Source organism: Dromiciops gliroides, chromosome 1 (genome assembly GCF_019393635.1).
Source record: "Dromiciops gliroides isolate mDroGli1 chromosome 1, mDroGli1.pri, whole genome shotgun sequence".
Taxonomy (NCBI): Eukaryota; Metazoa; Chordata; class Mammalia; order Microbiotheria; family Microbiotheriidae; genus Dromiciops; species Dromiciops gliroides.
In genome coordinates this window covers 509,973,609-509,988,625 of record NC_057861.1, presented here as the reverse complement: position 1 = coordinate 509,988,625, position 15,017 = coordinate 509,973,609, and the positions used below count along the sequence as shown (strand labels likewise).

Sequence of the window (15,017 nt, the reverse complement as noted above, 5' to 3'; positions counted from 1 at the left end):
ACAACCAAGGAAAACTGTATGATTCAGTGGAAAGAAACCAGTGGGGTTTGGAATCAAAAGGAGACTGGGGGGCAGCTAGATGGCACAGTGGATAGAGCACCGGCCCTGGATTCAGGAGTACCTGAGTTCAAATCTGGCCTCAGACACTTAACACTTACTAGCTGTGTGACCCTGGGCAAGTCACTTAACCCCAATTGCCCCCAAAAAATAAATTAATAAAATAAAATAAAATATAAAAATAAAATATAAAAAGGAGACTGGATTCTAATCCTATCTCACCTTTTTCACCTTGGGCAGGTCATTTACATCCATGGGGCCCAGTTTTATCTTCTGTAAAACAGATAGGGGGCAGCTAGGTGGCACAGTGGATAGAGCACCAGCCCCGGATTCAGGAGGACCTGAGTTCAAATCCGACCTCAGACACTTGATACTTACTAGCTGTGTGACCCTGGGCAAGTCACTTAACCCCCATTGCCCCGCAAAAAAACAAAAAACAAAACAACAAAACAACAACAAAAAAAACCAGATGGCTAAATGGCTTCTGAGGTCCCTTCCAATTCTAGATCTATGATCTTACAACCCTAAACTGAAACAAAGTAAGGACAAAAGTTTTTTTTTGTGTGTGTAGTGGTCTCCATCCCCCTTCTTTCTTCTGGGGATAAACAGTGAAGATCTGGGAGACTAAAAGTAACTCCTTGGACTTTTTTCTGTAGTCTTTCCTATCTCCCCAAAATTATGTAATTATTTTTTTCTTCCTACCCATTAAGTGTATTTTCATGTGACCTGTACAGGATTCATGTTGAGTCCTGGTTTGAAAAATGGATGTTTGCCAGGCCTAACCAGTGACAAATTGATAGATGCAATCTTTTCTGATCACAGTGTCTCTGCCTTCCAATATCAAACCTTGCTCTTGTTCCATAACATGACCTCCAATCCCTCAGTTCTCAGATGTGTGCAGAAAAGCTTGATTACATATAGGATAAAAATTTCATGGGTGCTAGTGAAGCACTCAAATTGTTTGACTGTCAAATAATTACTATATCACTGAGTCACCTCTATTATCTGTCATTTATTTCTCAGATAATGCCTTTTGTGCTAGTTTTTCACACAGCCTGCATTTGCTCACAGTGTGTCACTGTTGCCTTTTGGGGCAATCACAATTTTCATTCTTCAGAGACTGTGATAATCAATGATTTGTAGCCATATAGCATCTCTGGGAGATAGAAAGATGGGTTTTTGCATCAGGTGGAATAATTGAAAGCATCATACAATTTCCCAAATTCAATTCACTCTGCTCTCTTCTTCCTATTCAATTTTAGATCAAGCTTATTGGTCCATCTGTAGTGCCTGTCTGAAATTCAGGTAATGATGGACTCATTCAATGGACTACTCATTGAACTACATGTCATAGTATAAGCAATAGGCATTTTCACCCATTTGCTTTTACCTATATGGATCGTTAGGAGGATCTCTTTTTAGTGGCTGTGAATCTCATTAAAAAGGTTTTGTAAGGGGCAGCTAGATGGCGAAGTGGATAGAGCACCGGCCCTGGATTCAGGAGGACCTAAATTCAAATCCGGCCTCAGACACTTACTAGCTGTGTGACCCTGGGCAAGTCACTTAACCCCAATCGCCTCACCAAAAAAAAAGGTTTTGTAGTATTATAGGGCTTGATGAAAATAAATTGATATATAGACATCTGCCAACAGGAATGTCTAGAAAACCTCACCTCTTCTATACAGACTCTGCTCAGGACAACCTGCATGACAATGGTGAATACACCATCAAGTTTTCATGACTTATTTGATAGTTATAATAAAAAAAACTTCTTGAATGTTATCTCCGTGATCATATCTGTAGGAGCATAGGCTCCTAGAGCTAGAATTGAGAGGGGTCTCAGAGATTATCTTGTTCCATTCTATCATCTTAGAGATTAAGAAACTGAGACCCACAGAAGTAAAGGGACTTCCCTAAAGTCACATAAGGAGCACACACCATGGGTAGGATTTGAACGCAGGTCCTATGACTCCTGAAGTAGTGTTTTTTGCCACTATACCACTGCCTCCACTGATCATTTATAGAACCCATGAATCAGTTTTATAGAATTCAAAAACAAATCAGCTCTTTAAATGTACATTTTATTAATAGAGTGAATTATTATAATACTTTCATGGATCTGTGATTCCCTCCAATGTTACAGATGCAGAATGGAACCCACCCATGCCTTTTTTTTTAATCTCATCCATAGTCTCTTCTATGTTTACCACAGGGGGTTCACCCAATATGCTAAGGGTCTCCTGTGTATTTACATGTCATGATGAGGATACCAATAGAGCATGTGGGCTGTCCATAGTTTATTCCTCAGTTTTGCTATATGACTGATCCATTTTATTTTTTGTGAGATATTTCTTTGACGGCATCCATTAAAATGCTTCTTCTGAGAAATTCCTTGTTTGTAATGTGTTATATCTTGTTCACATCTACAGTATTCTTCTCCTTTGCCCTTTAGATAATCTTCAACTTCAGTTCTGTAGACACCAGAATATTGACATTAGAAAGTGGGTGTTTGGGTAGTATAGGTTTGCAGAGTGCTTTATATATGTTATTGCATTTGAACTTCATAACAACTCTTTGAGACAGGTGCTACTATTAGCTCTATTTTTACAGATGAGGAAACAGACACATAGAGATTAAGTGATTTGCACATAATCATGAAGCTAACAAATGTCTGAGTAAGAATTTGAACTCAGGGCTTCCTGACTCTAAATCTACCCACAAGACTACCTGGCTGCCATTGATTATATAGAACATATGCAGAAAATATCTGTCAGCTTTTGATCAATCATGTAGGAGCTCTGAGGGGTCTGCTTCTAGCTATGTATGACCAGTGGTATACTGTCCTGTAATTGTCTGCTGATCTAAAAGTGCTGATTATTCAGAAGACCTGTTATTAGACAAGGCAGTCTCTTGAAGGAAACTCTTGTCTGCAACTCTTCATTTTGTAATTTCAGTAAGAAATAGAGGATGGTTCTCCACCATCCAGTATCTTGTCACAGTGATTCTGTCACTATTTCCTACCTGCATCATGGACCCAGTTAGGCAATGTTGGTCAGGAGGTACTTGTTGGCCTTTGCCCTTTTGTGTTTATTCACTCACCTTTATTTCCTCTCTTTTTTCAGAGCCAATGCCCTAGTATGGGCCTTCTTAAACTTTTTCCACCCAAGATCCCTTTTTACCCAAGAAATTTTACTCGACTCAGATATATAGATATATAAAATAAGTATGGTGTAGGGATGGATTTAATTGATCAAATTGATTGTGAGGTGTCCCAAAGAAGTACAAGACTCAGTAACTCAGTTCCTAAGTTTTATTAAAAAATTGCATGACCACAGGGAGAACATCAAAGGAGAAAGGAGTCTCAGTTAGGGAGATGGAAATGGTTATATTTATAGTGAAAAATGTAGGTTATTTCCACATTATCTTAGTCTCCTCCTTGTGAGAGGTTCATATCCTATTTTGGAATTCTTGGGGCACTAAGATGTTCCCCAAGGCGGGGGTACCTTTCTCACTAGGGGTGTGTTTTGGGGGTGAACTTAAGGACAAATTTGTTCTTAATGCTCATGTTCATAAAACATGTTTAAACTTGTCAGACCCCAGAGGTCTCTCTGTTTAGGATATCTTTTTCTTTTAAGATTTGGTTTCTAGGTACAGTTTCTGTTTCCTGTCTTCCAGGATTATTAATCACTGTCTACTTTTTCCTTAAGCTTTTGTTGACAGTGTTTGTTGATAAGGACTTGACAGGTCTGGTTACTGTACTGTTGATAAGAACTCTCTGTTAATCCTTCTGGCCACCTCCTTGAGGTATACATAACCTTACACTGTCACCAAATTTTTTGCCACCCCCACATTCAGTTACATGACCCCATATGGAGTTTTGACCCACAATTTAAGAAGCTAGGCCCTAGTCAAGGTCCCCATTACCTCTACTTGAGCCATTACAATAACTTCCTTATTGGTCACCCTGCCCTAAGTCTCTCTTCTCTTTAATCCCTCCTCCAAACTACAGCTAAAGTGATTTTTCTAAAATAAAAGTCTGACTATGTCACTCCTGTACTTGAGAAATTCCTGTAATTCAATGAATGACTGAATGAAAAGGATTTAGTAAACTCTTGTTAAGTACCATGGATTGTGCTAAATGCTAGGACTAGAAGTACAAAAGAGAGATGGTCCTTGCCCTTCTAGAGTTTACATTCTAATAAAGAGAAAAAGAGGAGTGGTGGTTAGGGAAGGGTGTTTTGAAAAAAAACAAAACAAAACAAGAATCTTTGTGCGGAGTCAAAGGGTGTTCAGTTGATAGGTCCTTTTCTGAAGTTATGGTAGTAGTGTTGGTGTGATTATTGTTCCAGGGTGATTATTGTTCAGTCTTTGAATTTTCTTAGTAAAGATACTGGAGTGGTTTGCCATTTCCTTATCCAGCTCATTTTACAGATGAGGAATTGGGGCAAAGATAAGGGTCACATAGCTATTAAGTGTCTGAGGCTGGATTTGCACTCATGAAGATGAGACTTCCTGATTCCAAGTCCAGTGCTCTATCCACTGTGCCACCTAGCTGCCCCTTATTGTTCCAAAGCAAGTGGTAAAAATTTTAGATGGAGTGGAGGGGTGAGGCGAACCACTGAAGTTGGCTTGATAGGAAGATAGCCAGGGCCTGGAGATGGCTAGATAACTATGGTCTCTCTCAATCACCTTCATTGAAACATTTAAAAAATGTACAGAAGATAACAGAATGAAAGTCAGTAGGAAACAGATAAACAGGAGAGCTTTCAAAACATGTTGAATTTATTACATACTTTTACAAAAACAAGCTGTATGTAATAAATATTCAAAGTTTCATATATAAGCCTCTTTTTGTTCTACCTCGTAAATGGAAATATTCATTTGTTCTTTGTTGAGTTAATTTTTTTTTAATCAAACCTCTTAATCCATCTTTTTGGCATGCAATTATAACCTAGTCCCAATCCACCTTTCTAGTCTTACTGTACATTATCTGCTCCATACACAGTTCAAATAAGTGCTTAATAAATACTCATTGACTAACTAATGATTTAGGGGTATAGTCCACGTGACCTTCCTCTGATTCCTCATCTGTGATACTCTGTCTCCTACCCTGTCTTTGCACTGTCTGTCCCTTATTCTTTACCTTTGCCTCTTAGAATTCCTGTTTCCTTCAAAACTTATCTCAAGAGCTAACTTCTACCAGAACACTTTCCTGATTTACTTAGTTGCTAGTGCCTTCCCTCAAATTTAACTTTGTATTAACTTTATATGTAGTTCATATAGAAATGAATTACACATATAGTCTGTATGTATCATCTCCTCTGACAAAATGTAAGCCCCTTGTCTTTGTATCTCAAGTGCCTAGCACCTTTCAGATGCTTTCTAAATGTTTTCTCATCCCCTTTTTTTTCCCTATGTAGATGATTAAATTAAGCCTCCAAGGCTCTGATGTAGGCTTTTTTTCTCTGTTGTTATTTAGTCATGTTCAACTCTTTATGACCCCATATGGTGTTTTCTTGGCAAAGATACTGGAGTAGTTTGCCATTTCCTTCTCTAGCTCGTTTTACAGATGAGGAAACTGAGGCAAGTCAGGGTTAAGTGACTTGCCTGGGGTCAAACAACTAGTAAGTGTCTGAGATTAGAATTTGAACCTGGGTCTTCCTGACTCTAGACCCAGAGCTCTACCCACTGAGCCACCTAGCTGCCCTTTTTTTCCTTTTGACATCCTCTCTTGAAGTGATCTCATCAGTAACCATGTGTTCAATTATTTGCTCTTTGCACATGACACCCCCCCCATTCTTATATCCAATCCTAGTCTCTCTCCTGAATTATAGTCTCCTACCACCAACTTCCATTTAGATATTTGCAATTAAATATTACATCTACATTTCAAACTTAATGTATTTTTAAAAGAATTCATTTTCTTTCTACCCAAATCACCCCTCCTCTGAACTTATCTAATCCTATTGGAAGCAACACCATTTTTTTCTTGGAGTAAAAAAGCCTTGGGGTGATTCTCACCTCCACATTCTCCCTTCCCTTCCCCTCCTAAATCCAGTCAGTTGTAACATCTTGTCTATTCCACCTCAACATCTCTCACATACATTTATTCCTTTCTTACCAATCACATGGCGACCACCTTAGTGTATGCTTTAACTCCTCTCCCCTGAACTATTGCAATAGCCCCATGAAAAGGTCTCCTTGCCTCAGGTATCTGTGTTCTTCAATACATCCTCCATACAACTACAAGTGATAGTCACAATACCATGTCACTCTCCTGCTCAGAGAGCTTCAGTGGCTTCCTATTATTTCTGGGATAAAATACAAATTTCACAGTTTATCTTTTGCAATCCTTTGTAATCTGGCTCTTGCCTACCTTTCCAGGTTTGTTGCACTTTACCCCTTTTTATGAACTCTATATTCCAATCTAGGTGAACTACTTGGTGTTTCTCATACACAATGCTGTCTACCATCTCTATGATTTTGCGTGAGGCATTCCTCAAGCCTGGAAGTGATTCCCTAATCATCTCCACCTGTTAGAATTCCTAATTTCATCAAATCTCTGCTTAGCTCCAAATGCCCCCTTAACTGATCATCCCAACTGCTAATAGCTTCCACAAAATTATTTTTTGTTCATTTTGTATGCATTTTCTATTCACTTATATGTGTACATGTACTATAATGCCCGCCCTGAGGGCAGACCATTTTTCCTATTAATCACCTGTATAAGTGCTTAATAAATACTTATTGTTCAATTGAGTAATTATGGATCTCATTTAGAAAGTTCTATAATGTACTGGGCCTTGGTGCAGTAAGCACAATGTCATTAGAGTTGGGCTCTGTATAGTATCTCCTTCATGACAAAAGTGAAAATCTTTGGTGAGAATGTTTCCTTGTTTCATTTGTCAGTTTATATGACCAATGAGAACACTGAACAAAGTTATCTCTGTTGTTCCTTTAAGGAATCTTGTACTGTATTGTTTTGACACATTTATGGGAGACACTTTGATGGAAAGGCAATTTTAGGGCAGAATTTTGTTCAACCAAATCAAATGCTTTTTTATAGTCAAACATCAATAAACAGAGTAGGGATCTCTAAATCTTTCTGTCATTTGTATGATAGTAAAAATGAGGTATGGGCAGTACATTGGATAGAGCACCTGGCCTAGAGTCAGAGAGACTTCCTAAGTTCAAATTTGGCCTCAGACATTTCATAGCTGTGTGACCCTGGGCAAGTCACTTAATCCTGTTTACCTCAGTTTCCTTATCTGAAAAATGGAAAACCTTGCTAGTATCTTTGCCAAGCAAATCCCAAATGGGATTATGAAGAGTACTGATACAACAACTAAACAACAAGAATGAAGTATACTGTGGAATACCAAGTAGATAATATAGATCAGCAATTATTGGCCACCTTTTCTTTTTTTTGTAATAAGACCTTCCCCTCTTGCAAATACCTTAAAAATCCACCCCTCAAAATTAAATTATTTCCATCACGAACCTTGTCTTTCATGGGTTGCCATAGTTTAACATTTTATCCACAAGTGGCCAGTCATTTATCTACATGGATCTAATGGTGATGAGGCTCTTTGTATTTACCAAGGCCAGTCATATGAAAGTAGACACAGTCTGACCATTCTTGAAACCCTTCTAGCAACCAACCAGAACTTGTAATTAGCTGTCATGGCATTCAAAAACATAATATTACCTGCAGGTCACAATGAGGCAGTAAGGTATGAATTTATGGAGGAACAAAATAATTTATCAAAATGAAATTTATTTGAGAATTTTGGACTTTTAATGTATTTTAGTTTTTATTATTATGTTTTTGGTGAGGCAACTGGGGTTGTGACTTGCCCAGAATCACATAGCTGGTAAGTGTCTGAAATAAGAGTTGAACTCAGGTTCTCCCAACTTCAGGGTGGAGACTGACAGAAGAGAGGGCAGATTGAGTGAGGTGGTGACCAGAAGTAAAACACATTTGAGAAGGGGCAGAATTGGGGCAAGAGAGAGAAAGAGATAAACAAGGGGAAAATAGCATGGAGGGAAATACAGTTATTGTAACTATAAATGTGAATGGGACAAACTCACCTATAAAACAGGAGCAGAGAGCAAAATGGATTAAAAACTAGATTCCTACAATATGTTGTTTACAAGAAACACATTTTAAGCACTGAGACATGCATAGAGTGAATATAAGGGGCCGGAGTGCAATATAGTATGCTTCAGCTGAAGCAAAAAAAAAAAAAAAAAGGCAGGGGTAGCAATCATGATATCAGACAAAGCAAAAAAAAAAATAGATCTAATTAAAAGAGATAAAGAAGGAAACTATTGCTGAAAGGTACCATAGGCAACAAAGTAATATCAATTCTAAACATATATGCACCAAATGCTATAACATCTAAATTTTTGAAGGAGAAGCTGAATGAGTTACTGGAGGAAAAAGACAATAAAACTATTCTAATGGGATCTCAACTTTCCCCTCTCATAAACCCAACCAAAAATTAAATGAGAAAAGTTAAGGTGGTGAACAAAACTTCGGAAAAGTTAGATCTCAGAGAAAATTGAATGGGCATAGAAAGGAATCTTCCATTTTCCTAGTGGTACATGACACATATACAAAAATTGACCAAGTATTAGGACATAAAAACCTCACAACCAAATGCAGAAAAGCAGAAATAGTAAATGCATCCTTTTCAGTTCATAATACAATAGAATTACATTTAACAATGGACAATGGGAAGATATATTAAAAATTAATTGGAAACTAAATAATATAATCCTAAAAAATAAGTGGTTCACAGAACAAATCATAAATAATCAATAATTTTATTTTTTAAAATGACAATGAGACAATGTACCAAAATTTATGGGATGTAGCTAAAGCTGTACTTGGGGAAAATTATATCTCTGATTGCTTACATCAATAAAACAGAGAAAGAACAGATAATGAATTGTATATGCAACAAAATCTAGAATAAGAACAAATTAAAAAAACCCAATTAAACATCAAATTGGAAATCCTAAAAATCAAAGGACTGATTCATAAAATTAAAAGAAAACAGTTGAACTAATAAATAAAACTAGAAGCTGGTTTTATGGGGGAAAAACCTCAATAAAATAGATAAACCATTGGTTAATTTTGTTAAGAAAAAAAGGAAAGAAGAAAAATAAATTACCAGTAATTAAAAATAAAAGAGGTAAATTTGCCACCAATGAAGAGGAGGTTAGATGGTTACAATGCAACCAAAATTAAAAGGAAAACAGAAAACTGGGGGAAAAATTTGTAAGAAGTATTGCTGATAAAGGCCTCATTCTCAAATAGAGATCTGAGTCAAAATTATAAAAATATAAGTCATTCTCCAATTGATAAATGGTAAAAGGATATGAACAAGCAGTTTTCAGACAAAGAAATCAAAGATATCTATAATCATGTGAAAAAGTGCTCTAAATTACTATTCTGGAGAGCAATTTGGAACTGTGCCCAAAGGACTGTAAAACTGTGCATCCCTTTTGATTTAGCAATACTACTGTTAGGTTTATATCCCAAAGACAAAAAAAAAGGGGGGGAAGGGAAGGACATATTGTACAAAATTTATACAAAAATATTTATAGCAGCTTTTTTTGTTGTTTTGTTTTTTTTAGTGAGGCAATTTGGGGTTAAGTGACTTGCCCAGGGTCACACAGCTAGCAAGTGCCAAGTGTCCGAGGCCGGATTTGAACTCAGGTACTCCTGACCCCAGGACCGGTGCTCCATTCACTGTGCCACCTAGCTGCCCCTATAGCAGCTTTTTTTGTGGTGGCTAAGAATTAGAAATTGAGGTGATGCCCATCACTTGGGGAATGGCTAAACAAGTTGTGGTACATGATTGTGATGGAATATTATTGTGCTATAAGAAATGACAAGCAGGATGATTTCAGAAAAAAAACCTGGAAATACTTACTTGAACTGATGCAAAGTGAAGTAAGCAGAGCCAGGAGAATGTTGTGCTCAGTAACAGCAATATCGTATGATGAACTATGAATGACTTAGCTATTCTCAGCAATACAATGATTCAAGTCAATCCCAAAGAACTCATGATGATGCATACTTTCTGCCTCCAGAGAATGAATTGATACTGTCTGAACATAGAATAAGACTTTCCTTCCTTCTTTCTTTCTTTCTTTCTTTCTTTCTTTCTTTCTTTCTTTCTTTCTTTCTTTCTTTCTTTCTCTTTCATTCATCCTCTTTCTCTCTTTCTTTGTTTTTTCTTTCATTCTTCCTTTCTTTCCCTTCCTTCCTTCCTTTCAAGTCTTCTTATACAAAATGACTAATATGGAAACAGTTTACATGATTGCACATATATAACCTATATCTTATTGCTTAATGTCTCAAGGGGAGGGCAGGGGAGGGAGAAATAGAATTTGGAACTCAAAACTTTTTTTAAATGTTAAAAAAATGTTTTAACATGTAATTAGGGGAAGATAAAATATACAAAAAATAAAAGAAGCAGGAGGAAAAATGAAAATAGTATTTAAACTCCCAAGCAATGCATTCCACTTTCCTCCATTACTGGAAGTCATTTCCTCTTTACCTCAATCCGAATGAAGCTCAAATTTGTACACTTAGCGTCTAGCATAGTGCCTGTCACATAGTAGGCACTTAAAAACTTGTTAATTGATTGACTTAATTGTATGATTTTTACAAAAAGGAAAACAAAAACTTGGATATATTTGAATTTAAGATTAATATTCATCTAAGATTTTTCTAGTTAAAACCTTAGCAAAAGTCTAACAGAAAAAAAAATCCAAAAGCTCAATATAAATCATTATAGAAATAACAAAGCATGACTGCATTTTTGTTATGGCAAATTTGGTTCACAGCATAGCTATTACTACAAGTTTATCCTTATTTAGAAGAGAAGTTTCAACATTTTTCAACAGCTAGATTAAATTGGGAAAGGAGCATCATAAACTGGAAGACATAGAGCAATTCTCCTAAAACAAGAGTCTATGATCACATCTTAGGGCTGGAAGGGACTTACCACATAGACCATATAATCAAATTCCCTGATTTTACAGACGATGTTAAATGACTTGCTCAAAGGCACTATGATAGCAAGTGATGTGGCTAAGATTCAACCCTTACTCATCTGTCAACAACAAAATAGCAAAGCCAGAACTTGGTCCATTACTCAACAATGTTATTACCAATCCAGATTTGCAGTTTACGTAATTCAATTCAGAAAAATCAGAACCACAGAATTTGGGTGTTGGAAGGGACCCAGTGACCACCTAGTTCAAACCTTACACAGCAAATCATCCATCATCTTTATTTTCTGTAGGTTTAGATGCAAGAAAGAAGTTCTTTGGAGGCCTGAGACAGGGAAAGTTTATTCAAAAAACTCAAGAAATAAAGTATGTTTTTTGCCTCCAAAATTTACAAGTTTTATTTTAAAGGCTCAAAACTTGGGACACCTATTGCAGTATCTAACAATTTAATTCTGAACAGCAGATGTTAATGTAAAGCAGTTTGGACTTTTAGACTTGAAAGTGAAAGTATGGGGAAGAAGACTTCTCCTGGTTTCCCCCTCCCTCCAAAAGAGCTTTCTTTTCCCCTTCATTGGCCTGGAAGAAATGACCTTCCCTTTATCCACACCTCTACTCTAACCTTCACTTCATAGATTAAAGCTTCATTGAGTTCCAGCCAACACAAATCTGACTCAATAATGATACCTTTAACATGGGGCTACAGTAGTGATGAGGCATATGGCTTTTTAGGAGTCTATCAGAGTTATTAATAAACGTTTCTTACAACTGGTTCAGTTCCTAATTAGGAATCCCTAATGTTCTGGAGAGATATTTAAACCTTTGACTAGTTTTAGGTCTGTGTATACCAAGGTAGTCACCAGTGTCCTGTATTTCACTTCCTTATGCACACAGACGGCAATCAGATCACTTATGGCCTGCCATAGTTTATCAAAGACAAAAAAAAAAAAGAAAGAAAGAAAAGAAAAGAAAAAAATAAAAAGGTTAGGAAAGAGAAATAGGTTAAAGAAATAGAGAACACCTTGTAAAAAGTGGCTGCCAGCCACAGGTACCAGGGAGGAAAGTTAAATGTTTACTTCTATTGTGTTGATTCACAAGGAGCAGTCACCAGCAATGTCAGATGTCAGTCCCAATCTGTTACACTGTAGCCAAACTTTGGTGTCCAAACTCTAGTCTCTGAACTCTTATGAAATGCCTAGCAAAATTTTTCTTTCTGTCTCTGAGACTGCCATTGAAATGCTGTATCCTGTTGCTGCCAACCACTCTAAATTCAAACCACAATTGATATAGCCTTCTTGAATCTGTCTTGGAATACCCACTCTGGGAATCCAGTAAGAATATTTTTCCTAGAGAAGGAAAAAAATAATATGTTCCTTTAAGACCTAACCCTTTAGATCATAAAAAAGGGGAAACGACCTACATGTACAAAAATATTTATAAGCAGCTCTTTTTGTGGTGGCAAAGTATTAGAAATTGAGGGGATGCCCATCTATTGGGGAATGGCTGAACAAGTTGTGGTATATGAGTATAATGGAATACTTTTGTGCTATAAGAAATGACAAGCAGGTTGAATTCAGAAAAACCTGGAAAGACTTACATGAATTGATGCTGAGTGAAGAGAGCAGAACCAGGAGAACATCATACACAGTAACAGTGATATTGTGTAGTGATCAACTATGAATGATTTAGCTCTTCTCAGCAATACAATGATTCAAGACAATTCCAAAGGACTCATGATAGAAAATGCTCTCCACATCCAAAGAAAGAACTGATGGAGTCTGAATGCAGATCTAAGCTAAGCATACTATTTTTACTTTTGTATGTGTGTTTCCTTTTGGTTTGTTTCTTCTTTCACAACATGAGTAATATGGAAATATGTTTTACATGAGTGCACATATATAACCTATGTCAAATTGCTTACCATTTGGGGGGGGAGGGGAAGGAGGGAGAAAAATTTGGAACTCAAAATAAAAAAAAATAATAATGTTAAACATTACCTTTACATGTAATTGGAAAAAATAAAATAATATTAAAAAAATTTTTTTTGTGAGGCAATTGGGGTTAAGTGACTTGCCCACGGTCACACAGCTAGTTAAGTGTCAACTGTCTGAGGCCGCATTTGAACTCAGGTCCTCCTCAATCCAGGGCCGGTGCTTTATCCACTGTGCCACCTAGCTGCCCCCATAAAATAATATTTTAAAAAAGAAAGTTTATAAGAAAATTTTTAAAAATGGTTTGTTATTAAAAGAAAAAAACAAGACCTAACTCTTTTGCCTGAGGCACAAACCCAAGGACTCCAACCCAACCTGAAGTTCAACAACTTGATTGAGGAAGGAGTATTGTAGACCAGAATATATAGGACAATTTTTCTTCTAAGAGTTTTGGGACTAGTTTTCTGGGGGGGAAAAAGGATCAATTTCTAATCTTTAAGCACAAAAAGAACTTTGTCAGGTAAAACAAAGCAGTTATTATTCTATTTTTAGTAAAGAATTCTGATTTCATTATATAAATTATTTCCTGGCCAAATTGCCTTTTCTGAGCCAGGGAACGTATAAACATTCTCCATACCAAAAGCAGATTTAAATTTAGTTTTAACATTATGTAATCTGGGTACCATCTTTGTTACCATTCCCCTGACAAGGAGAACTACATGCTGAGAATGAAGACTTCAGGATGGGTTGGACTCCTTGGACTTGTACCTCAGACAAAAGAGTTTGCTTCCTTCCTAATGAGGGTTAAACGACTTGCCCAGGGTCACACAACTATTAAGTGTTAAGTGTCTGAGGCTGGATTTGAACTCAGGTCCTCCTGAATCCAGGGCTAGTGCTTTACCACTGCGCCACCTAGCTGCCCCACCTTTTCTTTCTTTTTTAAAAAAAGTGTTAATAATTCAGATTAAATTTTTTTTTAAAGGCTGCTCAAAGTTTATTAGTTTCTGTTGAGTACAAAATAAACAAAGTTACTGAGGCTGCTGGAAAGCACACAGGTGATTTAGATAGTAAAAAAAAACCAAACGATAAGTGTGGTTTCTTTTACTTGTTTTTTCGTGTTTTGCTTTTGTTTTCCTTTTTTAAAAAACCACACACACAACACAACTATTTCTACACTTAAGCAGCCTGTCTATTCTAAGGGAATAGGTGGGAGAGGGAAGGGAAGGGGGAGGGGGGGAAGGGGGGGAAGGGGGGGAAGGGGAAATGGGCTCTGATGCCTAGCGCACTTCAGAAGCGGGAGAGCAGTACAGAGGGTGCTGCTGCTCACGCAGAAGGCCCAATGTTGGTTTTGCTGGGTTCGCTGACATGCCGCTTCCTCATGGGCTCCTGAGTCAGGTCACAGGTGATCGTGCCATGAGCAACCTGGAAAGTTCTTGAGTGCTCTGGGGATTCCAATACAGTTGTCATGAATGGATGACTCGACTTCCCGAAGAAGAAGCTCGCCCAGCAGTGGCCTGGGTCTGATTTGGCAAGACCAGGATGGTGGGGGATCACTTCCCCAGAGTACTCAGCACTTCCACTGGAGCTGTTGCTGGAAGTGGAACCCAGACGTCTTCGGTAGTAGTCATGGGTTGCTATGAGTGAACCGCTGGACGGGACTGCTGCCATGTTGCTTGTTTCTTCTTGTGCTGATGTAAACCTTAGTGGCGACTCCCGAGCAGCCCCTGTAAGGCAGTGGGCTGCGGCGGACGATCACGGGTGACCTGGCTCGAGGGAAGGGGGCGCTAGGCCACAGAGCCCATTTGTAAAGGAGATAACGGGAGGATACTCCACGGCAACGGAAAATACGAGAGTTCTTTGGGTTTCCAGATTAAATTTTAAAATATGCATGTATACTCCCCTTGCCCCCTCCAAAAGGTTATTAAACACTTGCCAGCATACTCCTGCCTAAACTTCTTATGCTTGAAGATTAAATGTGTGTTTAAATATGTATATGTGTAA

The 15,017-nt window shown here is 37.6% G+C and overlaps 1 protein-coding gene across 1 annotated transcript; it reads right to left on the bottom strand.

Annotated features, from left to right (window-relative positions):
* Window positions 1-14,339: 14,339 nt before the first annotated feature.
* LOC122736561 (pancreatic progenitor cell differentiation and proliferation factor A-like) lies at window positions 14,340-14,684 on the bottom strand. The gene has a single exon (XM_043978880.1). The coding sequence runs from the start codon at window positions 14,682-14,684 to the stop codon at window positions 14,340-14,342; it is 345 nt and encodes a 114-aa protein (XP_043834815.1).
* Window positions 14,685-15,017: the final 333 nt, after the last annotated feature.

What these genes read in the sequence shown, in the direction of transcription:
- LOC122736561 (XM_043978880.1), bottom strand. Translation starts at nt 14,684, where the DNA reads ATGGCAGCAGTCCCGTCCAGCGGTTCACTCATAGCAACCCATGACTAC.